Here is a 20,799-nt window from a genome sequence, read left to right as displayed (position 1 = left end):
AAGGCCCCGATGTGTTGCCGTGCAATTTTCCAGGATTTGACCCCCTTTGCGTGTGCCGTGCAGCGCACGCACAGGTTTTGAAAATCTACCCTTTAGGTTTCAAATTATTAGCCAAAGTATGGACAATTGATTTACAAGTGGACTTAGGAGGAAGATGATATAGGGTTTGCTTGACCCACATGCATAAAGCTGTAATGAGTGTACATTTAAAGGAAACTTATTTTAAAGTCCTGCAAAGAATACATTTTGGACCTATAAAGTTCATCTTATATCTACGGCTGAATGTCTCTGATGCTTACATAAAGGAGCAACATTAATGATTGTTTGTGGGACTGTTTGAGAATACAACTGTTTTGACAAAATATGTTAATATTTTTTATGTCGTAATCAGCTTTTTGCATACTGGGTTACGTAAGAGAGGTAAGACGCATTTACAAGTCGATTTTAAAAATGTTGCTCGAGCAAAAATGCCCAGGTACGCACGCATGTGGGCCATGTGCGAGCAATATGGATTTTAAAAAGCAGCAAAATGCATGTGTATTTACCCATTCACATGTGAGGAAAGAGGTGGGGCATGGGGGTTCCGGGGCAGGGCCAAGATTTACGCTGTAACTCCGAATTTTAAAAACAGAACTCATAGCGAGGGTATGCTAGATATCCGTGTAGCTTTACTGCGGCTCCAGAGGAGGAGCAAGTCTGTAGATCTCAGGTTTTAGGGCTTATAGGACAGGGTAAAGGGGTCCAGGTCAACTGGGCAGCATGCAGGATGCAGAACCAGAGGAGTCTGAAAGACCTTGCTATTAATTGGACAAACTGGTGGACCAACTGGAAAACTTTGAATGTGCCTCAGGCGAGCATTTTTTTAAAAGTCGCTGACACATATGCGTAAAAGCTGACATGGTCCTATTGAAGACCCACGCGCACTAGCTGTGCTTGAGAAACCTCTTAAAATTAGAAGCATACGTACATGCAGTTGGTACATTTTAAAACATAAATATGTAACTGCTTGTTCGATTAAACATTCTAGTATATTCTTGCTTGTGCACCAATATGCGCTTGTATGGGTGCACATGCGCTCATTTTAAAATTGACCTCAAAGTGAGCTGATAAGATGTTGCTAGCAAAAAAGTGCATGCAAGCATTGAAAATATTTTGACCACATGGTTGGACAAAGAAGCCTCTGATTTTGCTGAAAGGAGAGCAGTGATGCTAGATCTCTTCTTGCTTGAGCAAAAATCACTGGATTCAATGACCAACAGAGCTCAAAATCTTCATCATAATATCTGGAATAAATTTGTGACATCAATACTGGATGATCTGAAAGACCTGCTTAAATATTTTATAGGTTGCAATGACTGATATCCTTTAATGCAGGAAAATGAAGTCAGTAATGAGATTATATAAACGCCATTCATAGGCTTTAGCGCAGAAACCACTACGGAATAGTTAGAAGGTTTGATATCTCTAAGGAGGGGGGAAGGGAGGGGGAGTTTATGTTTTTCATGAATGTATCAGCTATTGGATATTCAAAAAGTGATTGTGACATTATTGTTGAACTGCCATCAATGTTTAAAGCAGTATAAGTGGTATACTGTTTTATTAACAAAAAAACATAACAACAAAAAAAAAATCTGTTGATGGTTGATGAAGAACAAATGCTCTTGTTATACAAATTCACTTAGAAGACATGTCTATATTTGTGTATTTTCCATTTCACCCCCAATGCCCTTAAGAGTTTGTTGGTTGCAATAGTACTACTCTGACCAAGGGTCATGAATTGTGATCCATTCAGAGTTCAGGATAAATCAGAGCTGTTCAACAGGTAGTATTCTTGACTGACATCCACCTTCTCTGGGGAACATTCAGAGAAAAATGGCTGGTATGAAGTTAGAAACTCAAGAGCAATAGCACATATTGTCAGGGTTTCAGCCTTAGCCACTATACAGAGCTTTCCAAAGTGTGTGTCACCTGCAGTGTGGAGGTGTGTCACCCGGTCCACAGGGCCGGTGGAAGCAGGGAACTACAGCCGGAACATCGGCGGGGCCGTGGTGGAGCTTACCTCACCATGGCCCGAAGAAAAGGGTCATGTTCACTCCTCCTCCTTCCTGCCCGTGCAGCCCCGGAAGAAAAATGTTGCCGGAGTTGGGTGGGCAGGGAGGAGGAGGTGCATCTGCTGCATACAGAAGAAGAGCAGCGTTAATGGGCTGCCACATATCCCAAGTCGCGGTGGCCCGAGAACAGGAGGAAACCCGATAGCAGGGCCACTGTGGATCCCACATCGCAGTGGCCCGAGAAGAGAAGGAAACCCGATAGGGCCGCTGGGGATCCCACGTCACGGCCAGAGAAGATCAGGGCCACTGCAGAGCCCATCCTTCGGCAACCCGTGCAGAAGGACAGCATGTGACAGTGAGAGCCTGTGCTTGAGTAAGAGAGCATGTGTGTGTGAGAGTGAGAAAGCATGTGCACGAGAGAGACAGTATGTATGAGAGAGAGCTGTGGATACGTGAGACTGCATGTGAGTGTGAGAGCATGTGTGTGTGTGTGTGTGTGTATGTGTGAGATAGACAGCGTGTGAGAATGAGAACTTGATTGTGTGTTTGAGGGAAGAAGACAGATGGAGAGAAAAGAAATAGAAAAAAAAAGAAAGACCCTGTAAAAGGAATTGGCAAAAAAACAAGAAAGGGAAGGTGAAAAAAAAGTCTGTGACAAACTGATTAGAAAACTAAGATCAGACAGCAAAGGTAAAAAAAAAATACTTTTTAGTGATTGGCATATGTTATCTTTGGGAATGTGCAAGAGTAGCACTTATTTTATGCGATCTCGCAATGTATGAGATCGGCATGGAGAAAGTGGAAACCCAAAAATATTTAATATGATATAGGTTGTGTCATGAAACATTTTATTTATGTACTAGCTGTACCCGGCCACCCGTTGCTGTGGCTCAGTCTGGTTAAATGGAAAAGAAAAAAAAGAGAAAGCGCACGTTTCGAATATGGTTAATTTTACAATGCTTGTGGGTATACAATATTTTTTGTTGTTCCATTGTCTGTGCAGATATAGAGATTGTCTGGTTTGCCGACTCTAGAACACGCAACATATAATTGTCCATGTGAGAAGCAATCCGTGTCTAGATGTAAACCGCATAATTCTAGAAATGAAAAAGAATGAAAAAAGAAAAAACATAAACTATACTCACTAAATGAACGGTATGGTAAATGACACAGCTCAATTCCAACGCAATGTCACACGAAATAATTAAATCAAAATGAAAATAAATCGAAATCTATGAAAATTCAATTTAACAATGCAATCGGGAACATTGAAATGGAATCATAAAATATTTAGTCCAAGCCGTTAAGCCTGTTAAAACGGGCAAGCTTTTAGTCCCCTCTCCTCCTACGTCTTTGCTCTGCTCCGCACCCCCCCTCCCACCCCGCAACACGAAAAGCCAGAGGCAGCGGTAGGAGCTGCAGTGGTAGCCGAGGGGGATCTCGCGAGGCGTAATGGTCCTGCCATCCCAACTCCCTCCCCCCTTCCCCGGTGGCAGAGGGACAGGCTCAGACCCTTTTTACTCTATCCTTACAGGCCCCAACTCCTTTGCTCTCTCTCATTCCCCTCTACACTGAACCCCTTCCACTGTAACCTATAAGTGGAGAGCTGGGGATGGGGTAGAGAATCTCTCTCTCATACAGCCCCCTACATAGGCTTCCTCTCTCTCTCTTGCACATACATTCTCCCTCTGTCCCTCACACACACACGCCCAATCCCTCTCACACACATACACAATCCCTTACGTAGTCTCCCTCTCTCTCTGGCACTCACATTCACCCTTCAGTGCACATTACCACACTTCTCTCTCACTCAGTTAAAACGGGCGGGATTTTTGTCCCCTCCCCACCTAAGTCTTTGCTCTGCACTTGCAAGAGCTTGCAAAGTTCCCACACCAGTTGTGTCTGGGAGAGTGAGGAAAACACTTCGTCCCCCCCCCTCGCAAAGGGCAGGCGGCAGGAACTGCAACAGAGTTTGGACACGTTGCCTAGCTTACTTTGCTCTTTCTCGGAGACCTGTGCCTTTAAGAAATCCGATTGGGGGCTTGAGAGGGAGCAGGGCTCTGGTTTTCACTTTCGCCATGGTGCTTTGCTGAGAGTGGGGGTGGAGTGATGCCCATGTAAACTCTTCCCGTGGCGGCTGAGACCCATGGGCGGGTTGACAGCATTGCCTTCCCCCTCCCCCCCGCAGTTGCGGGATATTTACTTGGCTTCTCCTTATCTGCAGGACTCAGGGGGCGGGGGAGGAGGGCGAGCTGTTCTCTGTTCAGCGCTTTGGCTGCTGCAGGCTGCAGCTGCTTGTGATCTCGTCACAGCCGCTTTCTACTGCATTTGCTCTGTTCCGGCCGTCCCAACTCCCTCCCCCGGCAGTGGACGGACTGGCTCGGCGACTCTTCTACCCTTTCCTCCTCCTGTGTGTGTCCGTCAGTCCCTACTCCTTCTCCCCTTCCCCAGCGGGGGAGAAACGGACTGAGCTGTTTCTCAGAGTGGCAACTCGTCTGCCCTTTCCTCCTCCCCTCTGTGACACCCAGCACGTAGGGCAGAGCTCAATGTTCCGCACATGCGGGTAGAGCTGCTCTCTACTGCGCATTTGCGGGCCGTCGGTCAGAGCCCATTTATATTGTAGATAGCGTGTGTTGCTTGTTCGTCCAACAGATGGTGCTGTTTTTCCAAAAAAGCATGTTTTTACCTGTCACAGGTGTGACATCTATATAAATATAGGTATATAAAAACACATGCGTATTTGAATGCAACGTTGTGTCAACATTTCAAAGCAATCGGTGAAGAACTTTCAGAGATTTAAGATTTTGAGCAAATGAACATTTACATTTTTATTTATATAGTTATATTTAAGGAAACATACATAAATTGTCGAAATACATTTTGTTCATTTAACCTTTAACCTCTGGTTTGCTGGTAGACTGAATTACTGTGTTGTGAAATTATGATTGTCTAAAAAGCGTCACCAACATGAAATGTTTGGAAAGCTCTGCACTACAACATTCATAAACATTCAGGATGTTTCCTGGAGAAGTTAATGCCAACACCTGCCTTTCTGCAAAAACTGCTATTTTAAACAGTATACTAGAAGTATTTCTTGTCTAAATTAATCATTTGATCCACTGTCTGCATAGCCAGATTACATCTCAACATCATTTACGTGACCTCTATGGACAATTAACAGTTCACTTTGCAATAGCAGTAATGGTCTTTGTTTCTAATTTTCCTCATAATTACACATTACTGAAGATTTTTAATGCAGAAGCAACACCACATATTCTACAAAAGAATGATCAAATTGCAGACATCATTCACTTGACCTCAGTGGACAATTAGACAGTTCACTTTGCAAGAGCAATAATCATTTTCATTTCTAATTTTCATCCTAATTATATATTACACAAGATTTTTAATGCAGATATAACACTAAATATTTAACAAAAGAATGGTCAAATTGCAAATTAAAACATTGCTCGAAGAAAGAATCATGTTTCTTACCTAGACTATTAATATTAAATTAAAATTTGTTTAATGCTATTTGCTGATCACTTGTTCTGCTGGAAACATTCATTGGGCAGTTTTAGAAGTGGCCAGACCTGCTTCCTCAGACAGCACACTGACTGGCCCCCATGTCATACTAACTTCATAACCCATATGTCCTCTTTCCACCCACTCACCCCCATTTAAGGAAATACAATTCCCACCAGAGACAATAAAACTGTACTCACAGTCAAGATGAAAAGGCCTTACAGTAGCAATTGAAAACATTATTTAAAAAATGTTTGCACTGGGCCTCTGGTTTTCAGCACATCTTCTCCGTTCTATATCGCATATTCTCTCTCAGAAGCTGCGTAAAATCCCTGTATGGGGCGAGGCCGGACAGCTAGCTGATTGAGTCAGGTTTGGGTTTCCCCCACAGCAAGGGCACTGACAACAAGCTTTGGTGCTTCTAAGTTATGGCTACAGCTGGGTTGGTGCCACTACCATGGTGGGGTGTGACCACATCCTGGATGTGCAATGTTTAAAAGCTGGATGGGCAGAGAATACCAAGTAGTGCAATATTCCTACTCTTACATTGCATCGGTGGGTGAGAGCAAGACAAGTTGTCTGTCAGATCTTTGGTTTTGATAGCCGGACTTTGCCTGCCATACAAAATTATGCTGTCATTGCTTAATGAGCGCCTCCTGCTCTTTGACGGACCAGGACATCAAATACGGCAGATAACTGCACAATAATGAAGGACTAAACTGCAGCTTACCCGGAGGGGGTGAAGCTTTGAATCCCTGCGTTCCTAACAGCAATTCATCGAAGTAGCATGAGACTATGGAAATTCAGCAGGCGAAGACTGGAGATTTGATACTATGTTTAAAAAGTGATGTCAGTAATTTAATTGATGTGTGCAATTGTTCTATGATGCAGCCATAATCATCCAATAACGAATCTACAATTAGCAGTGTGGCAGAGTTGTCTCTTACAAAATGCAATAAGAGAACTGGGATGGGGGGAGCATAGGGGGCACATAGGGGAGGGTGGGTAGGGCAGGTGAAAGGAGGCAATTGCACCTGAGACGGTTGAAAGTTCATTGTGTAAAGTGCATCAGTTAATGAACAATCTGAGTTACAGATTTTTCAGTACAACAGAAGCGTCAGGTCAGACTCAAAAGTGCACAAAAACAACTCGATAGCTCTGTTGAACAAACTTCCTACCTCTCTCTCCTTCAGCTTCATGGCAAGCACCAGCTGATGTCTGTGGTTTGTGAGGGCCTCACGATAATTTCCTTTGGAGAAGAATGCGGAGCCCAGATTCCCATGAGCTCGGCATTCTCCCGACTGGTCACCTAGAGCCAAGCCAAACAGGACCAAACATTATTGCAATGAATACTATACATTTATCTAGATCTATATATATATATCTACCTATGTGTATGGTGCATATAGAAACAGAAATAGATACAATACAGTCTGCATTCAAATTCCTTGCAATGTGTTTGAAACTGGTTTCAACCCAGTTTTGCATGGATTCCATAACGGTTGTACACAGTTTATTTTGCTATTTCAAAGTGGTTTAAAACCTTTTTCTCTAGATTATTATATAATAATGTTATTATAGTTGTTATGGTTACTCTCCATTTTCTTCTCATTCCTCCTTTCCATTCTCTTACTCGCTCCTGGTCCTTCTCCTCTTCCCCTTTCTTGCCTGCTCCCCTCTCCCTGATCCTCGTTCAATGTAATTTTCCTGTCTTTGAGTTAATTGTAAACTGGCGTGATGTGTTCTACGAATGTTGGTATATTAAAAGTTCATAAATAAATAAATAAATATAGGTAAAAAATATTCATATACATATAAACCCATTCTTCTTAACATATACATACATACATATATATATATATATATATATATATATATATATATATATATATATATATATATATTTATTTATTTATTTAAAGTCTCTTTTATACCGATAGTCGTTCGCACATCGCATCGGTTCACAAGAAACAAGAACTTTTGGGCAGAGCCCTTACATATAACTGATAAAAATACAATTAACAGGGAGAGTAGATAATACATATACATATATATACACACACACATATATATATATATATATATATATATATATACATACATATATATACCCTTTCCATTTTCTTAAACAGCCTCTCAGAAACAATGATGTCGCCCTGACTTGCTATCTTAATGTGATAAAAACTAGGTAAATCAGGCCCTTTGTCACAGGAAAAATACAGATAACATTCTCCTGTAACACATGCGCAATCACAAGTGTAACCCAACAATAGAGATGTGCGAAGCCCGAACCTATTGGTTTGGGTTTCAGTTTCGGCCCACCATGGGAAATTTCGTTTTTCCCGCGGTTTGGGCTTTTTTTTTCGGGGAACCCAAAATTTCGAGTTAGTGCGCGCTAACATTTAAACGTTAGCTCGCACTAATGGGGAGTTAGCGCGCACTAACCTGAAAAATGAATTTTTCCGAAATTTCGGAAAAATTACGTTAGTTTTTCGGGTTTCCTGAAATAGGACGAATTAGGAAATTTCGTTGAAATTGCCTAATTCATCCAAAACGAATGCACATCCCTACCCAACAATATAATCGCCCACCATCGTGACATTAAAACACAGTCAGGCTGCTGCAATATAGTGCGCTCAGCTGAGCGCAAGGCTTTACATGCGTTTTGGATGCGTGTCTGAAACCCCTTATGCAAAAAGGGGATTAGCGAGTCCAAAACGTGCATCAAAACTAGTGCACAGCTAATAGCTCTGATCACATGTAAATTTATGTTGCTATTAACCCTGATGCAAAAAAGAAAAATGTTTGCCTGACGTGCACATTTTTATTCTCAAAAATTAATGCCTACCCCGGAGCAGGCGTTCATTCTTGAAAAGCCCCTAAAGAACAGAAAAGCAGAAAAAACTGCTTTTTTGTAGTTCTGAAGACTAATATTGATATTAAGTCAGAGGAACCGAAAAAAACAGTAAGGGAAAATGTTTTTTAAAATGTTGCTGGCAGTCAGGTTAGAAAACAGGCGCTCATTAATTGAGCATCCGTTTTCCTAACCCGCACTGACAGCCACCTCTCCTGGTCCCCCAATGCCGAGGAGGCGCTAGGGACACACAATTTCCCCTAGCGCCTCCTTTTCACTGCAGCAACCCATTTAAATATTAAACCGGGTTCCCGGTAAAGGTGGATTGGCCTGAGTATCAGTATTAAACAGAATCCTGCAGCAAAGTACAACCACAGAGCGCAGTATATGTTACTGTCTTAAACAATAAACATACATAAAACACTTCAGAAAACCAAATACAAAGTGTTGTACACGAAACCACAACACAGCCAGGAATTTGGCGCAATACACAAACCTCAGTAACTGTAGTATTGAACTAAAAGGAAGAAACTGCATTATATTCACTTTTTATAAAAACATAAAGGGTCAATTTTCAAAGAGTTTAGGCTCCTTACTTCTGGAGTTAAACTTCTAAGTTGTACCTTTTGAAAACTAACTAGATGAGGGCCAAACTTTTAGTGCCTAGTTTCATTAGGGTCCTAAATATATTGCTTATATTGTCTACAGAAGTGGAGTTAGGGCACTGAGACAAAGTTAGGAGCTTAGCATTGATGTTCAGAACTAGGGGCCTAAATCTAAGCAAATGAATAGCAGTCCTAAATTTCAGGCCCATAAATTTCTGTAAATTTTCAGTTAAACGTAGGGTCCTAAATTTGGATAAAAATAGGCACCAAATTTACACCTAGAGCCACTAAGCCACTATGTGGTGTTTGGCTGTGAGATAAAAAAAAGTGCCACTAAGCCACTATGTTTTTTTGTGGGAGGGTCCCACTATCACAGGAAGGTATCACCGCAATAGTTGGGCCCCTGCCCCAAAAAACCATTGTGGCTATATGGCACTTTTTTTTGTCTTGCAACCAAACACCATGAGACAAAACACTCAGCTAGCAGCCCTTTAGGTGAGCTGGTGGAGGCAACCTCAAGGGACCGCCATCGCCTTAAAGGACCGGCCGCTGAAAAATGGCCCTGCAAAAAATAAAAGTTGAGTGGGGGTCAGGGCTAACCCCTAGCTCAAACCAGGGCCAGCAGCCCCCAACCCCATCTTTACAAAATAATACGTGCGGCCCACCCCCCATGCTAAATACATACATTGTGCGACTGGCCCCTACCCCAATAGTGATCTAAAATTGTTGGGGGGTAAAGAGCTCCCTCTTCCCCCACCAAATGGATAAAATAAATCTTTGGCCTAGGTGCAATCCCCAGATCTTGTCCCAGTCACATGACAGGGTGAGCTCAGATTGGCACAAAGGTCCAGGGGGCACCCTGGACCCCATCGAGGGTGCGTCTTCAAATTTTTTTCAAATTGGGAGGGTCAGAGGGTAGGCGGGTGGAGGTGCAGGGGTGGGGGTCCTCTAAACCCACAATGATTTTGTTATACATATAGGGGGAAGGAGGAGGACTATATATACAAGGGTTTTAGATCACTATTGGGGGAGGGGTGGGAGAAGGGGGGGCCAGTGTCCTAATGTGTTTATTTAGAATGGGGTGCGAGTACTTTTTATTTTCTGAAGAAAGGGTTGGGGAGAGTCTGTCACTGTATGGGGGTGTCGGGTCGCCTGGAGTAGTGGCCCTGTGTTGAGCCGACAACCAGCCCGGACCCCTGCTCAACTATTATATTTTTTGCTGTGAGAGCTTTTTTTTTTTTTTTTTTTTTGCGTGGCCCTTAAAATGTAACATAAGAGCCGCAGGACCTGCGTTAGGGTCCCAGGACTCCCACGTTACATTTAACAATTTCCAAGGAAGGGCGGTTATTTTATCACAGCTGATCACTTCCTTGATTGGCCGCGATAAAATATTAGCATGAAATTGCCTAGTAATGACCTGTTTTGTATGTATTTGCATTTGTCATGCATGCAAATTGCACAGAAAACAGGTCATTGTAATAGGGGAGGGAATCTGGGCAGGGCCATGCAAAATACTGGGTGTTAGCACACTACCACAACTCAGTGCATCTCCCAGTTAGGCACCTAATCTAATATCCTACATTTAGGATCTCAGCTTTTTTTTTTTTTTTTTTGCCATGGCCCAGGAACAGCCTCTTCTTAGTCTTTTGGCTGAGGCAGAAAACCTGTACGATATTTGAGGGGCGTTAATGACCTGCCATCTGATCCCTTTGGAGAGAAAATTGTTACGTCCATTGGCAAACAGGATTAAACCATCTATAAAAAGAAAGAAATAAGATAAAATTGGGGCTTATCACACACTAGTGATAGTCATTGATACCCCTGATCTGGATAACTATATACAGTTATGAAAAGGCTATTTTTTTTTCAGAAAGCCTGTATTAAGGGGCACTTTATTTTTAGTAACAAAAATAAATCCAATTATTTCAATTTTTTATACATGAACAAAAAAAAGATAAGCTTATAATTTACTTTCAAAACTAGTCTTGAGATACATCCTCAGACACATCAAAAGCAATGACCATTAAAGCTCAGTGTTTCAATCCTGGTTCTGAGAGTAAAAGGACTCAGCTCTGAAACATGAGAGTGCATGGGTCCTGTTCCTGGAGCAGTACAAACTGCTGGAGCACTTTGCAAGTGAGGCAAATATCATTCACAGAAAGAAATGGGTGTGCGGCTGCCTTATTTCTCTGCACTCCATTTCTGTCCAATTTATTTCCTGTACCTTTGGTAGTAAAACAACTCCACAGACGTGGGCACCATATTAACTGTAATATCTGTCAATGCATCCATTGAACAATACTGCACTTTCTACTTTTAACACCTCTGAACTGAATGAGTTTAGCTGATTTGAGGTTGTCAACCAGGTTTAAGCACCCAATTCGTGATATAAGGCAGTGGTGTACTAAATGGGGGTGCGGTCTGCCCCGGGAGACTGCCGGGAGATCGGCGGCCGCAAGCAGAGCCCATCCCGCTCATGCTAGAAGAGAAGGGAGGCCTGCGGGCCACAAGCGGTGGGAGCACTGGGTGGCTGCCTAGAGTGCCACGGGTCTGCAGCCGGCAATTGCATAGTCTTTTCTTCTGCCCGCCCCCGTGGCCCGGAAGAGGAAGTGGTGGGTCTGCACAGGCGGGAAGAAGGAAAGGTCATGCAGTCGCGGCTTGAAGCAGGAGGAAGAGCAACAGCCCTGCCTCCCACCCTCCCCACCGCAGATGCATGAAATAGAGCCGCACCAGCCCTCGTGTCGCCTCAAGAAAAATGAAGAGTCCCCGTCTGTTGCAGGGGCTGAAGGAGGAAGCTTCTGCTGTGCTTCTGATGGGGAGCGGCGTAGGAAGTGAGAGAGTGTGTGTTTGTGTCTGTGTGTGTGTTAGAGTATGTCTGTGTGTGTATGGGAGTAAGGGTGTGTATTTGTGTGTGTGAGAGGGAGCAGTGTGAAGGGGTGTGTAGGTATGAGAAAGAGAAATGGAGAGAACCTGTGTGCAGGGGTGTGTGAAAGGGTGTGCAAGGGGTGTGTGAAAGGGTGTGCAAGAGAAGAGAGAGAGCCTGTGAGGGAGAGGGGAACCGGAAATCACGGGGGGGGGGGGGGGGGGGGGGAAGAGAGGGTGCGCAACCGGCACGAACAAAAGTACGCCGGATTTTATAAGATACGCGCGTAGCCATGCATATCTTATAAAATCCGGGGTCGGCGCGCGCAAGGCTGCGCAAAATCGGCAGCCTGCGCGCGCCAAGCCGCGCAGCCTGCCTCCGATCCCTCCGAGGCCGCTCCGAAATCAGAGCGGCCTTGGAGAGAACTTTCCTTCCACGTCCCCCCACCTTCCCCTCCCTTCCCCTATCTACCCCACCCCCCAGCCCTACCTAAATCCTTCCCCCTACCTTTTGTTGTGCAAGTTACGCCTGCTTGAAGCTGGCGTAACTTGCGCGCGCCGCCTCTGCATCCCCCGGCACAGGCCGCAGTGCCGGGGGACTCGGGACTGCCCTCCCGGCCCGCCCCCGGCCCGCCCCTGACCCCCAGACACACCCCCAGGACATGCCCCCGGACTGCTGACACGCCCCCTCCCGCCCCTTTTACGAAGCCCCAGGACTTACGCGCATCCCGGGGCTTTGCGCGCGCCGGCAGCCTATGCAAAATAGGTGCGCCGGCACGCGAGTGCCCTGCGCGCGTAAATCCAGCAGGATTTACGCACGCAGGGCTTTTAAAATCTAGCCCTTAGGGCTCCAAGATGGCGTCGGAGTACTAGCTGGGTGAGCATGGGCTGTTTTCCTTCAGTCAATTTTCCTGACTTTCTTCGTTTACAATGCCCCATTCGGCCAGAAAACGGCAGGCGAAGGAGAGAGAGCCATCCGTGGGGAACCCCCCCGAGACGCTGAAAACTGGCCCCATGGATGCCCACGTTCTAAGAGGTATTTTGCCATCGGGGATCGAGCAACAGGCGCTAGGAACCGAGTTGGAGGATACGTGTTCCCCGCCGGACTCAGAAACTACCTTGTCCTCGATGGTGAGGGAAGCTCCGAGGAATCCAGCGTCGCTGCGTGATCCGGAGAGAGAACCGGCAGTCCCCCAAGCTGAAGTAGCTGGAGGATATGTTCAGGCAGGGAGTCTCAATCTGGATGAAACCGGCAGTGAAGAACACCCCGAGGGGTATGGCGCGGATATCGGCATTTCAGAAAGAGGTTTGGCGAGTCCGAGTACTAGCACGCCGGGAACCTCATCAACTCCGCGACAGATAAGTTTAAAAATTCCTCCTTTTTCTCTACCAAAACCTGATATGATATCGTTAGAAACAATTTGGGAAGCTATGGAGAAACTTGGAAACTTGGTAATTGAGCGAACAGAACCTATTGTAGCAACAGTACAGGATCATGAGACTCGTGTTAAAATGGTAGAAAACACGGTTAAAGTTTTACATCAACATGATATGGAGAGAACACCATTGCTAGAATCTATTAAAAGTAAGCATGACCTGATGGTTAAAGATAATTTGGCGCTGTTGAATAAAAATCTGCGCCTGGTGAATTTTCCAAAAGTCTCACATTTATTACCTAGAGACATGTTTAACAGATATCTCCAAGAAATATTAAAAGTGAGACAAGAACAGATCCACCAGTAGTACGTATGTTTTACATAACTGCGAAAGAAATGAAAAAAAGTGAAGATGATAGAACAACTAAGAGGGAAAATCCGGAGAGTTTGGGAGCAATTGGAGGAGAAAAAGAAACAGGAATTGGACTTAATCTTACAGACTTCCTGGAAACCTCTGACCAGGCCTTGGCTGAGCCTGTGACACTGATAGTAACATTTGCCATGGAGATGGATAAGGAATGGGTGTTAAAACTATTCTTTAAAAATCGCCTTGAAAAATTCTTGGGAATGCAGGTCAAAATGTTCCCTGACGTTTCAAAAACCACTCAAAAGAAACGAAGGCAATTCCTGATATTAAGACCTCAAGTGTTACAAATAGGAGCCATGTTTATGTTAAAATTTCCGTGCAAGTGTTTTGTTAAATTTAAAGAAAAATCTTATTTGTTTTACACTCCCTCACAATTAATACAGTTCCTGAGTGATAAGTTGGTTGAGTGTTCCTAATGCAGGTACTATTGTACTCGGTACTTGATACCTCAAAATGTCTAAGAATGTATTCCCTCAAATTAATATAGGTTACCTCTTAAGCTAGTTAAAAATTTAGTCTTTTCCTCCTTCATTGTGAAGTTTATTATGAGTAAAGGTTATTCTTGGAGTCATTAGTGGACTTAAAAAATGTATGCCATTATAGTGTTTTTCCTGAAAAATGTTTTTGAGAAAAAAGATGTAGAAATGGTTGTATACATAATAATATGTTGAGATGGTTTCTTGATGTAAATTTTGAAAATTTAATAAAGAGATAATTAAAAAAAAAAAATCTAGCCCTTAGTCTCCTAAAACTGAGAGCTTCCTGTGAAAAACAACCTATATTGAGCTTAAAATGAGTAAGAGGACTTTTATTGAAACAATAATAATAAAAATAATAGATGCATAGGGACCTTCAATTTCAGTTTTTATTTTATTTTTCCTAGGAATTTCAATGTTATAATAAAAAATGTCCGTGGAAAAATTATTTCCCACTGATTTTTCTCCTGATATTTTGTTATAATATTGAAAGACCCATGAAAAATACAAAACTGAAAACCAAGGTCTCTATATATGCAGCAGTTTTATCATTGGAAACTTTACATGTCTTTCTGCAAAAAAAAAAAAAGTCCTCCTACCCTCTCTGCTCACATTTAGGGAAATATTACTTCTCATTCATAGTGCATGGTGTTGAATAAGCCGATTTCTACCATTTTTTACACCAGACTGCAAATTAAGCGGGGAAAGCAAAGGAAGATAAGTTACCTAAGGTCTTCGCTACTTCCAGGTCCTGTTGCATATATCCCGTGCTTTTCTCTGTGTTCCCGAGGGACCAGTAAGCACTGCTCAGAGCAGAGAACACAGAACCCCTCAGTTTCAGACTGCAGGTTCCGATCTTCAGTGCTGCTTCCAAAACCACCACAGAAGCACCGTGATGCCCGGCTGTTAGCAGTTCCTGGCCGATCACAGACACCACCACAAAGGGGCTTTTGTCCAGCTTCATCTTCTGAAGCTGCTGATAGGTTGGCTCCAAAGACTCTGCAATAAGGAAAGCAAAAGCAAATTATTTTCATCTGGGGCACGTGCAAGTTTCCCGTATACAATTGTTTTTTCATTGAAGTCCACTCACACCAAAAATTTATCATAGAATTAAATGAAAAATAAAATAGAAAAATATCAACAGGGTGAGCAAGGGAGAAGATCTGCTGGAGCTGTTGAGCTCAGGCTGTCCTTCCCCCATACTGAAGGCTCCAGCGATATCATTAAGAGGACTTGCCCTTTAAAATCTGTGCACCGTGGTGGTTGAGTAGGAAGGAAGATGTGCCAATACTGTTGAGCTGCCCCTCCCCCATACCAGAGGCTCCCAGCAACATCATCGGGAGGAGCTGACTCACCCCTTAAAATAATCTGTGGCCCTGTGGCTTATAACCACTGGCTTTACAAGATTTTGCTTTGCTTAAGACCTTGTTTTTTGTGGGCCTTGATAGGCAAAAAGCAGAAGGGGAAGATCTCAATGTCATCTTCACATGACATCAAGGTTAGTGGGCCTATGTAGCAATATATGCAGCGTTTGTCTGGCTTTTCCTAGGGTGACTGTTAGTGGAGCTTTAACATCTAGAGCTTCCTTGAGCTCAGGACCATGTCTGCTGCATTCCCCACTGGCTATACAAGCTTTGAATGGGATTGCAGTTGAGTAAGATCCTCTCAATACAACTAGTGAAGTTAGTATCCCCTTTGGTGGTATAATCGAGGGGTTAAAGTATGGAGAAGGTAGAGCTTCCTGTGATTTCTTCTAGTCCTGCTGATGCTGAAGCTGTTAATATTAACTTCATATGTTCCTCTTCCTTCTGAACCAATGGGTGATATGGAAGAATCTGGTAGTGTCACCCTCTTTGACATATGCAGGGTGAAACAGACTGGATAAGACTATCTGACTTTAGAACGCAACTATATAATTTTACTAAAGGTACACATTCCAAATCAGAAGAACATGATGTGAAAAGTCTGTTTCTTCAGTGCATATTACAATTACCTCCTTCCAGGATAGTTTAATAGTGCATAAACAATCGGAAGCTATAGAAAATAGGCAGAGAAGAACCTGATGATTATTGAATTTTCCTGTATCTAGGCTCCTCTCTGTGCAAGAACTGTTTGCAAAACATTTACAAGGTATCCAGGTTTTTCAGAAGAGAAACTAAAGATGTTACCTCAGATTTATTATGTATCACAACCTAAAGTTGTGGTAGATGTGTAAGAGGAGGGCAATGATGTTTTATAATTGGATAGCACAAATTTCTCTGCTTTTTTAGAAACATCTGTAGATGATAAACCAGTGCATGCAACCTTATTGCTTTTCTTTTGTTTGGAACGAGATAAAGAGCTAGTATTTAAAATATATACTTTACAGATAGAGTTTCTTTCTAGCAGTCATAAGATGCAAATATTTCCGGATGTAGCTCTGGTGACAAGCTCAGAGGAAGCAGTTCCTTTAGTTAAGGCAAAGAATACATTTATTTTTGTTGAACTGACATTTGGAAAAAATTTTATTAGATAAGAGTGCTGAGATTTAAATACTGAGCCTTATCCACCGTGTTTGGCTTCAACAGTTGGTATCGGCATCATCTTTGTTTTCTCTTTTCTTTAGTTTTTCTTCTGTCAATTCACCTCCTTTTTTCCTTCTGAGTTTTGAAAATGGGAACTAGTATTTGAATTGTATTAACTGATTCTTTTTGTTTTGACTATTGCTGTAATTCAAATAGTGCTTTTAAGTTTATCATTCAGTAATGATTTAAACTTAAATTAAAATTAAATTAAAAAAAACATTTTTAGTCTTCTTTAACACACATTCATCAATGATAAGAAGGCTTGAGATAAATCCAAATATTAAAAGAGAAAACATTAGACTTTTTTTGGACAAGATAAGAATTTAACTTGGGCCAGCCCAGTTGCAGTGTTGTGCACTGCCATGCAGCAGGACCTGGGATGGATGCCTGGTTCAGCTCCTTCCACTCTCTTAAGTCGACTGGGACGGGAGGCACCGCAGAGGCATCACTCACCATGGTGACACTGCATGGCTGGATTTAGGGACCCTAATCTTGGGGCTGCAGAAGGAGTTCTGCCACTGGCCGAGAAACAGAGCTGCAATGACTGGTCTAAGACGAGTTGGGAAGGCAGTATAAAAGAGGGGAAATCCCAGTCCTGATTGAACTGGAAGCCCAAAGGAGCAGGAGGAAACCACCAGATCAAATAAAAAACTATTTTCCTCCTTCTGAAAATAATTTGGCAAATACAGAAAATTTAAGTACAAATAAAGTGAAGTTCAAAAACGTTCTGACCCACTATAGAGAGCGCTGCAAATCTCTAATCTCTATCTTTATCCCAAGGCAATAAACAAAGCAAAACTATATGTGCTCTTTTACTTTGATTAATGGAACAAAACACAAGGGTAAAAAAGTAACGGTTTATACATAACGCAGACAGTTTGATTATTGCCCATATACTATGTATATGGGCTGGATATTTAAACACTACAACAAAGAGCAAGAAATGCACACAAAAAGTCATTTTACTAAAACTGAACTTTCCAAAGTCATTTCCCCTTCTGATTTTCCGAAATTTTAATAAATCTGACTGCAATTATGTTAATAAATTTCACCTGCTGACAAATATCTGAATTATGGCTGTTTAGTATCACAGATCATGATTATTTTTTAGTTTACCTCTATGGGCAATTTAATTACTTTATCAAATTGATGTTATTAATTGCTACCAAAGCAGTGACAGACCATGTATGCTATGGACAAATATAGAGGGCAGTGCCAAAGGAGGACATTAATAGATATCAAACAGTGCCTCAGTTGGAGCAACTGAGAAGGTGGGATACAACAAGAGGTCTTTATCTACTACCGTTCTTGCGGCCCTGCCGGCCCGACGCTGCTACCTCCTTTGCGGCCTGGTCACTGCTTCTGCAGCTGGCGTCCCTCCTTTGCAGCTGCGAGCTGAGCCGCAGACTCCGCCCCTGCCACCGGGAAAGCCCCATCGGGATTCCCCCTCTGCGGCATGGAGCCACCACTGCCTTCTCCTCTTCTTCAGGCTGGAGTCAGCCCCAGCATGGCTCCTCTTTATGGCGAGAAGCTGCCTCTGGCCTGCCTTCTCTTCCTAATGCGGCAGGACGCTGCCGCAGGCCTCAGCTACGCCTTCCTTTCTCTGGGATTCCTCTAGGCATGGGCATGCGCCTTTTCATCTCTCTTAAAGGGCCAGAAGCAGGAAGCACACTTCAGCTCCACTGGATGACGTCCTCAGGGGATTTCCTGGACCTGCCCTATATAACGCCCTGCTTCAGTTCCTTAGGACCTTCGAATGGAGTTACAACACCTTCATTGGCGTTTCATCAGCTCCAGGAAGTTACAAGCTCCAGAGAGTTCCAACGGAGTTCCATCTTCCTGTTCCTGACCAGATGACTTCATGATCCATGTTATTCTTGTTCCCGATGTACTGGGTCTCGTCCATCGTCGGATCTTCTTCTTAGTATGTTCCAGTTCTTGGCTTCTCTTCCTGAAGCCTTGGAGTTCCTCGTCTGTGACTAGATGTCCACTCGTCCTGATATCCTCTCGTCCAGTGTTGCGACCGTTGGTCTACGACGGCTTCGCCCCGCCTACCTTACTCTTCTTGCGGTTCCTCCCGCTCACCTCGGACTACTGGCTGCCCCGGCGTTTGTCTGCCGACCTCTCTGGTGTCCACAGACCGGCTTTGGTGCTGCTTCCCGCTATGATCCTCCAAGGTACCACAGGACGTGCACGTGCACGCCGCCCTCATCTTTATTTCCTCTTTGGCGCGAATCTCAGGGGCGCCCCCCTGAGTTGACGTCACGTTGCCCGGATATTTAAGCTTACCTCTTTTGCTAGCTAATCAACGGACAGATACAGTACAGTGCGCTCCAACGCGCGTTTTCCCTTACCCCTTATTCAGTAAGGGGAGGAAAACGCGCGTCCAACCCGCGGCACCTAATAGCGCCTCAACATGCATGTTGATGGCCCTATTAGGTATGCGCGCGGGATACAGAAAGTAAAATGTGCAGCCAAGCCGCACATTTTACTTTCAGAAATTAGCACCGACGCAAAGGTAGGCGCTAATTTCTTCCTGACACCGGGAAAGTGCACAGAAAGCAGTAAAAAACTGCTTTTCTGTGCACTGTCCGACTTAATATCATGGCGATATTAAGTCAGAGGTCCCGAAGAGTAAAAAAAAGTTTAAAAAAAAAAATTTTTTGAATTTGGCCCGTGGCTGTTGGGCCGAAAACCGGATGCTCAATTTTGCCAGCATCCGGTTTCCGAGCCCGTGGCTGTCAGCAGGCTCGAGAACCGACGCCGGCAAAATTGAGCATCAGCTGTCAAACCCACTGTCAGCCGCCGCTCCTGTCAAAAAGGAGGAGCAAGGGACGCGCTAGTGTCCCTAGCGCCTCCTTTTGCCCGTTTTTATTGCCGGGCCTAATTTAAATACAGAATAGCGCGCACCGGCGAGTGGCCGGTGCGCGCGCCAGGAGAGCAGGCATTCTGCAGCTTTACTGTATCGGCCTGCGAGTTAGCAAGGGACTCCTTTCGGACTCCTTCCGGACAACTCTGATTCGCTCTTCATACCGAAGGTACTCTGCCACTCCAGCGTTATCTGGAACTCTTACTGCTAATGGGGTACTCGCTCCTCGGGGGCCTCTTCTGCTTCTTTCAGGTGCTATCAGGAAACTGGTAGTTGCTCCTCGAGGGCCCATGTTCCCTGAGACGCAGCCTGTATCTACAATCCTACTTGGAAGACTTCACTGCTAAACAAAACAAATTTCATTGTGTTTGTATGTTTTTAAATGACAGCACATGATCCCCGATGGATACTAGATTTATTCTTCCTATGGGGAATACCTCCAAAGTTCTGCAAAATTTGAATAAAACAATTGCTGCTGTTTTTCACCAGTATTATTTCAATTGTGCAAGGGGACTCCTTGTAATGCTGCAGAAGAGAGCAGTACCTTTCTTCTTTACACTGTCCAAAATTAACTTAAGAGCAGCTTCAAATTTTAAATGATCCCATGAAATTGCAGGAAATTCAGATATATCTCAAGCTAAACGTTTTAAAATCCTTGGACCTGATGGTTTTACTAGTGTATTTTATAAATTGTTAATTGTCCAGGATGGAATTCCACTAGATCAATTACATGAGGAATTAATATCTAAACAATAAAATAAAAACTGAAAACAAAGATCCCTTCGTATCTCTCAGCAAACAGACTTTCTAGCTAAAGGGGTTATTTTAAAAGCCCAGCATGCACAAATCCCAGGAGATACATGCGTGACTGGACCACACGAGCGCTGAGTACATTTCCAGAGTGGCCAAGCCATGTGCTTATCTCTCATTTCGCACGGACGTGCTGGGTTTCTTAAAGGGGGCAGGCCGGGGGCAGGCCTGGGTGGGGCGGAGGCCAGTAAGGACAGCACCATTAGGTACTGTCCTGGTGAAACTTGCACTGACAGCCAGCCGGTGCGCAGAACTTACTTCAGCTCTTCAGATGAAGTAAGTTTAAAAACAAAAACAATTAGCTGAGTTAGGGTGGGTTTAGGGGTTGGGGAGGAGAGGGGAAAAGGAAGAAAGGATAGGTAGGGGTTAAGTTCCTTATC

The 20,799-nt window shown here is 43.7% G+C and overlaps 1 protein-coding gene across 2 annotated transcripts in view; it reads right to left on the bottom strand.

Annotated features, from left to right (window-relative positions):
- The window catches only part of TTC28 (tetratricopeptide repeat domain 28), a 2,190,403-nt gene that overhangs the window by 869,413 nt on the left and 1,300,191 nt on the right, over positions 1-20,799 (bottom strand). For both annotated transcript variants that reach the window (XM_029572102.1, XM_029572103.1), the window contains exons 4-5: positions 14,903-15,175; positions 6,755-6,885 (exon numbers count right to left, since the gene is read on the bottom strand). In XM_029572102.1, the coding sequence (XP_029427962.1) occupies positions 6,755-6,885; positions 14,903-15,175 (404 nt within the window). The remainder of the gene's footprint in view (positions 1-6,754; positions 6,886-14,902; positions 15,176-20,799) is intronic.

The sequence above is a fragment of the Rhinatrema bivittatum genome, chromosome 11, assembly GCF_901001135.1.
Source record: "Rhinatrema bivittatum chromosome 11, aRhiBiv1.1, whole genome shotgun sequence".
Classification (NCBI taxonomy): domain Eukaryota; kingdom Metazoa; phylum Chordata; class Amphibia; order Gymnophiona; family Rhinatrematidae; genus Rhinatrema; species Rhinatrema bivittatum.
Note: the sequence above shows the minus strand (reverse complement) of the source record. Positions and strands in the feature narration are given on the sequence as shown.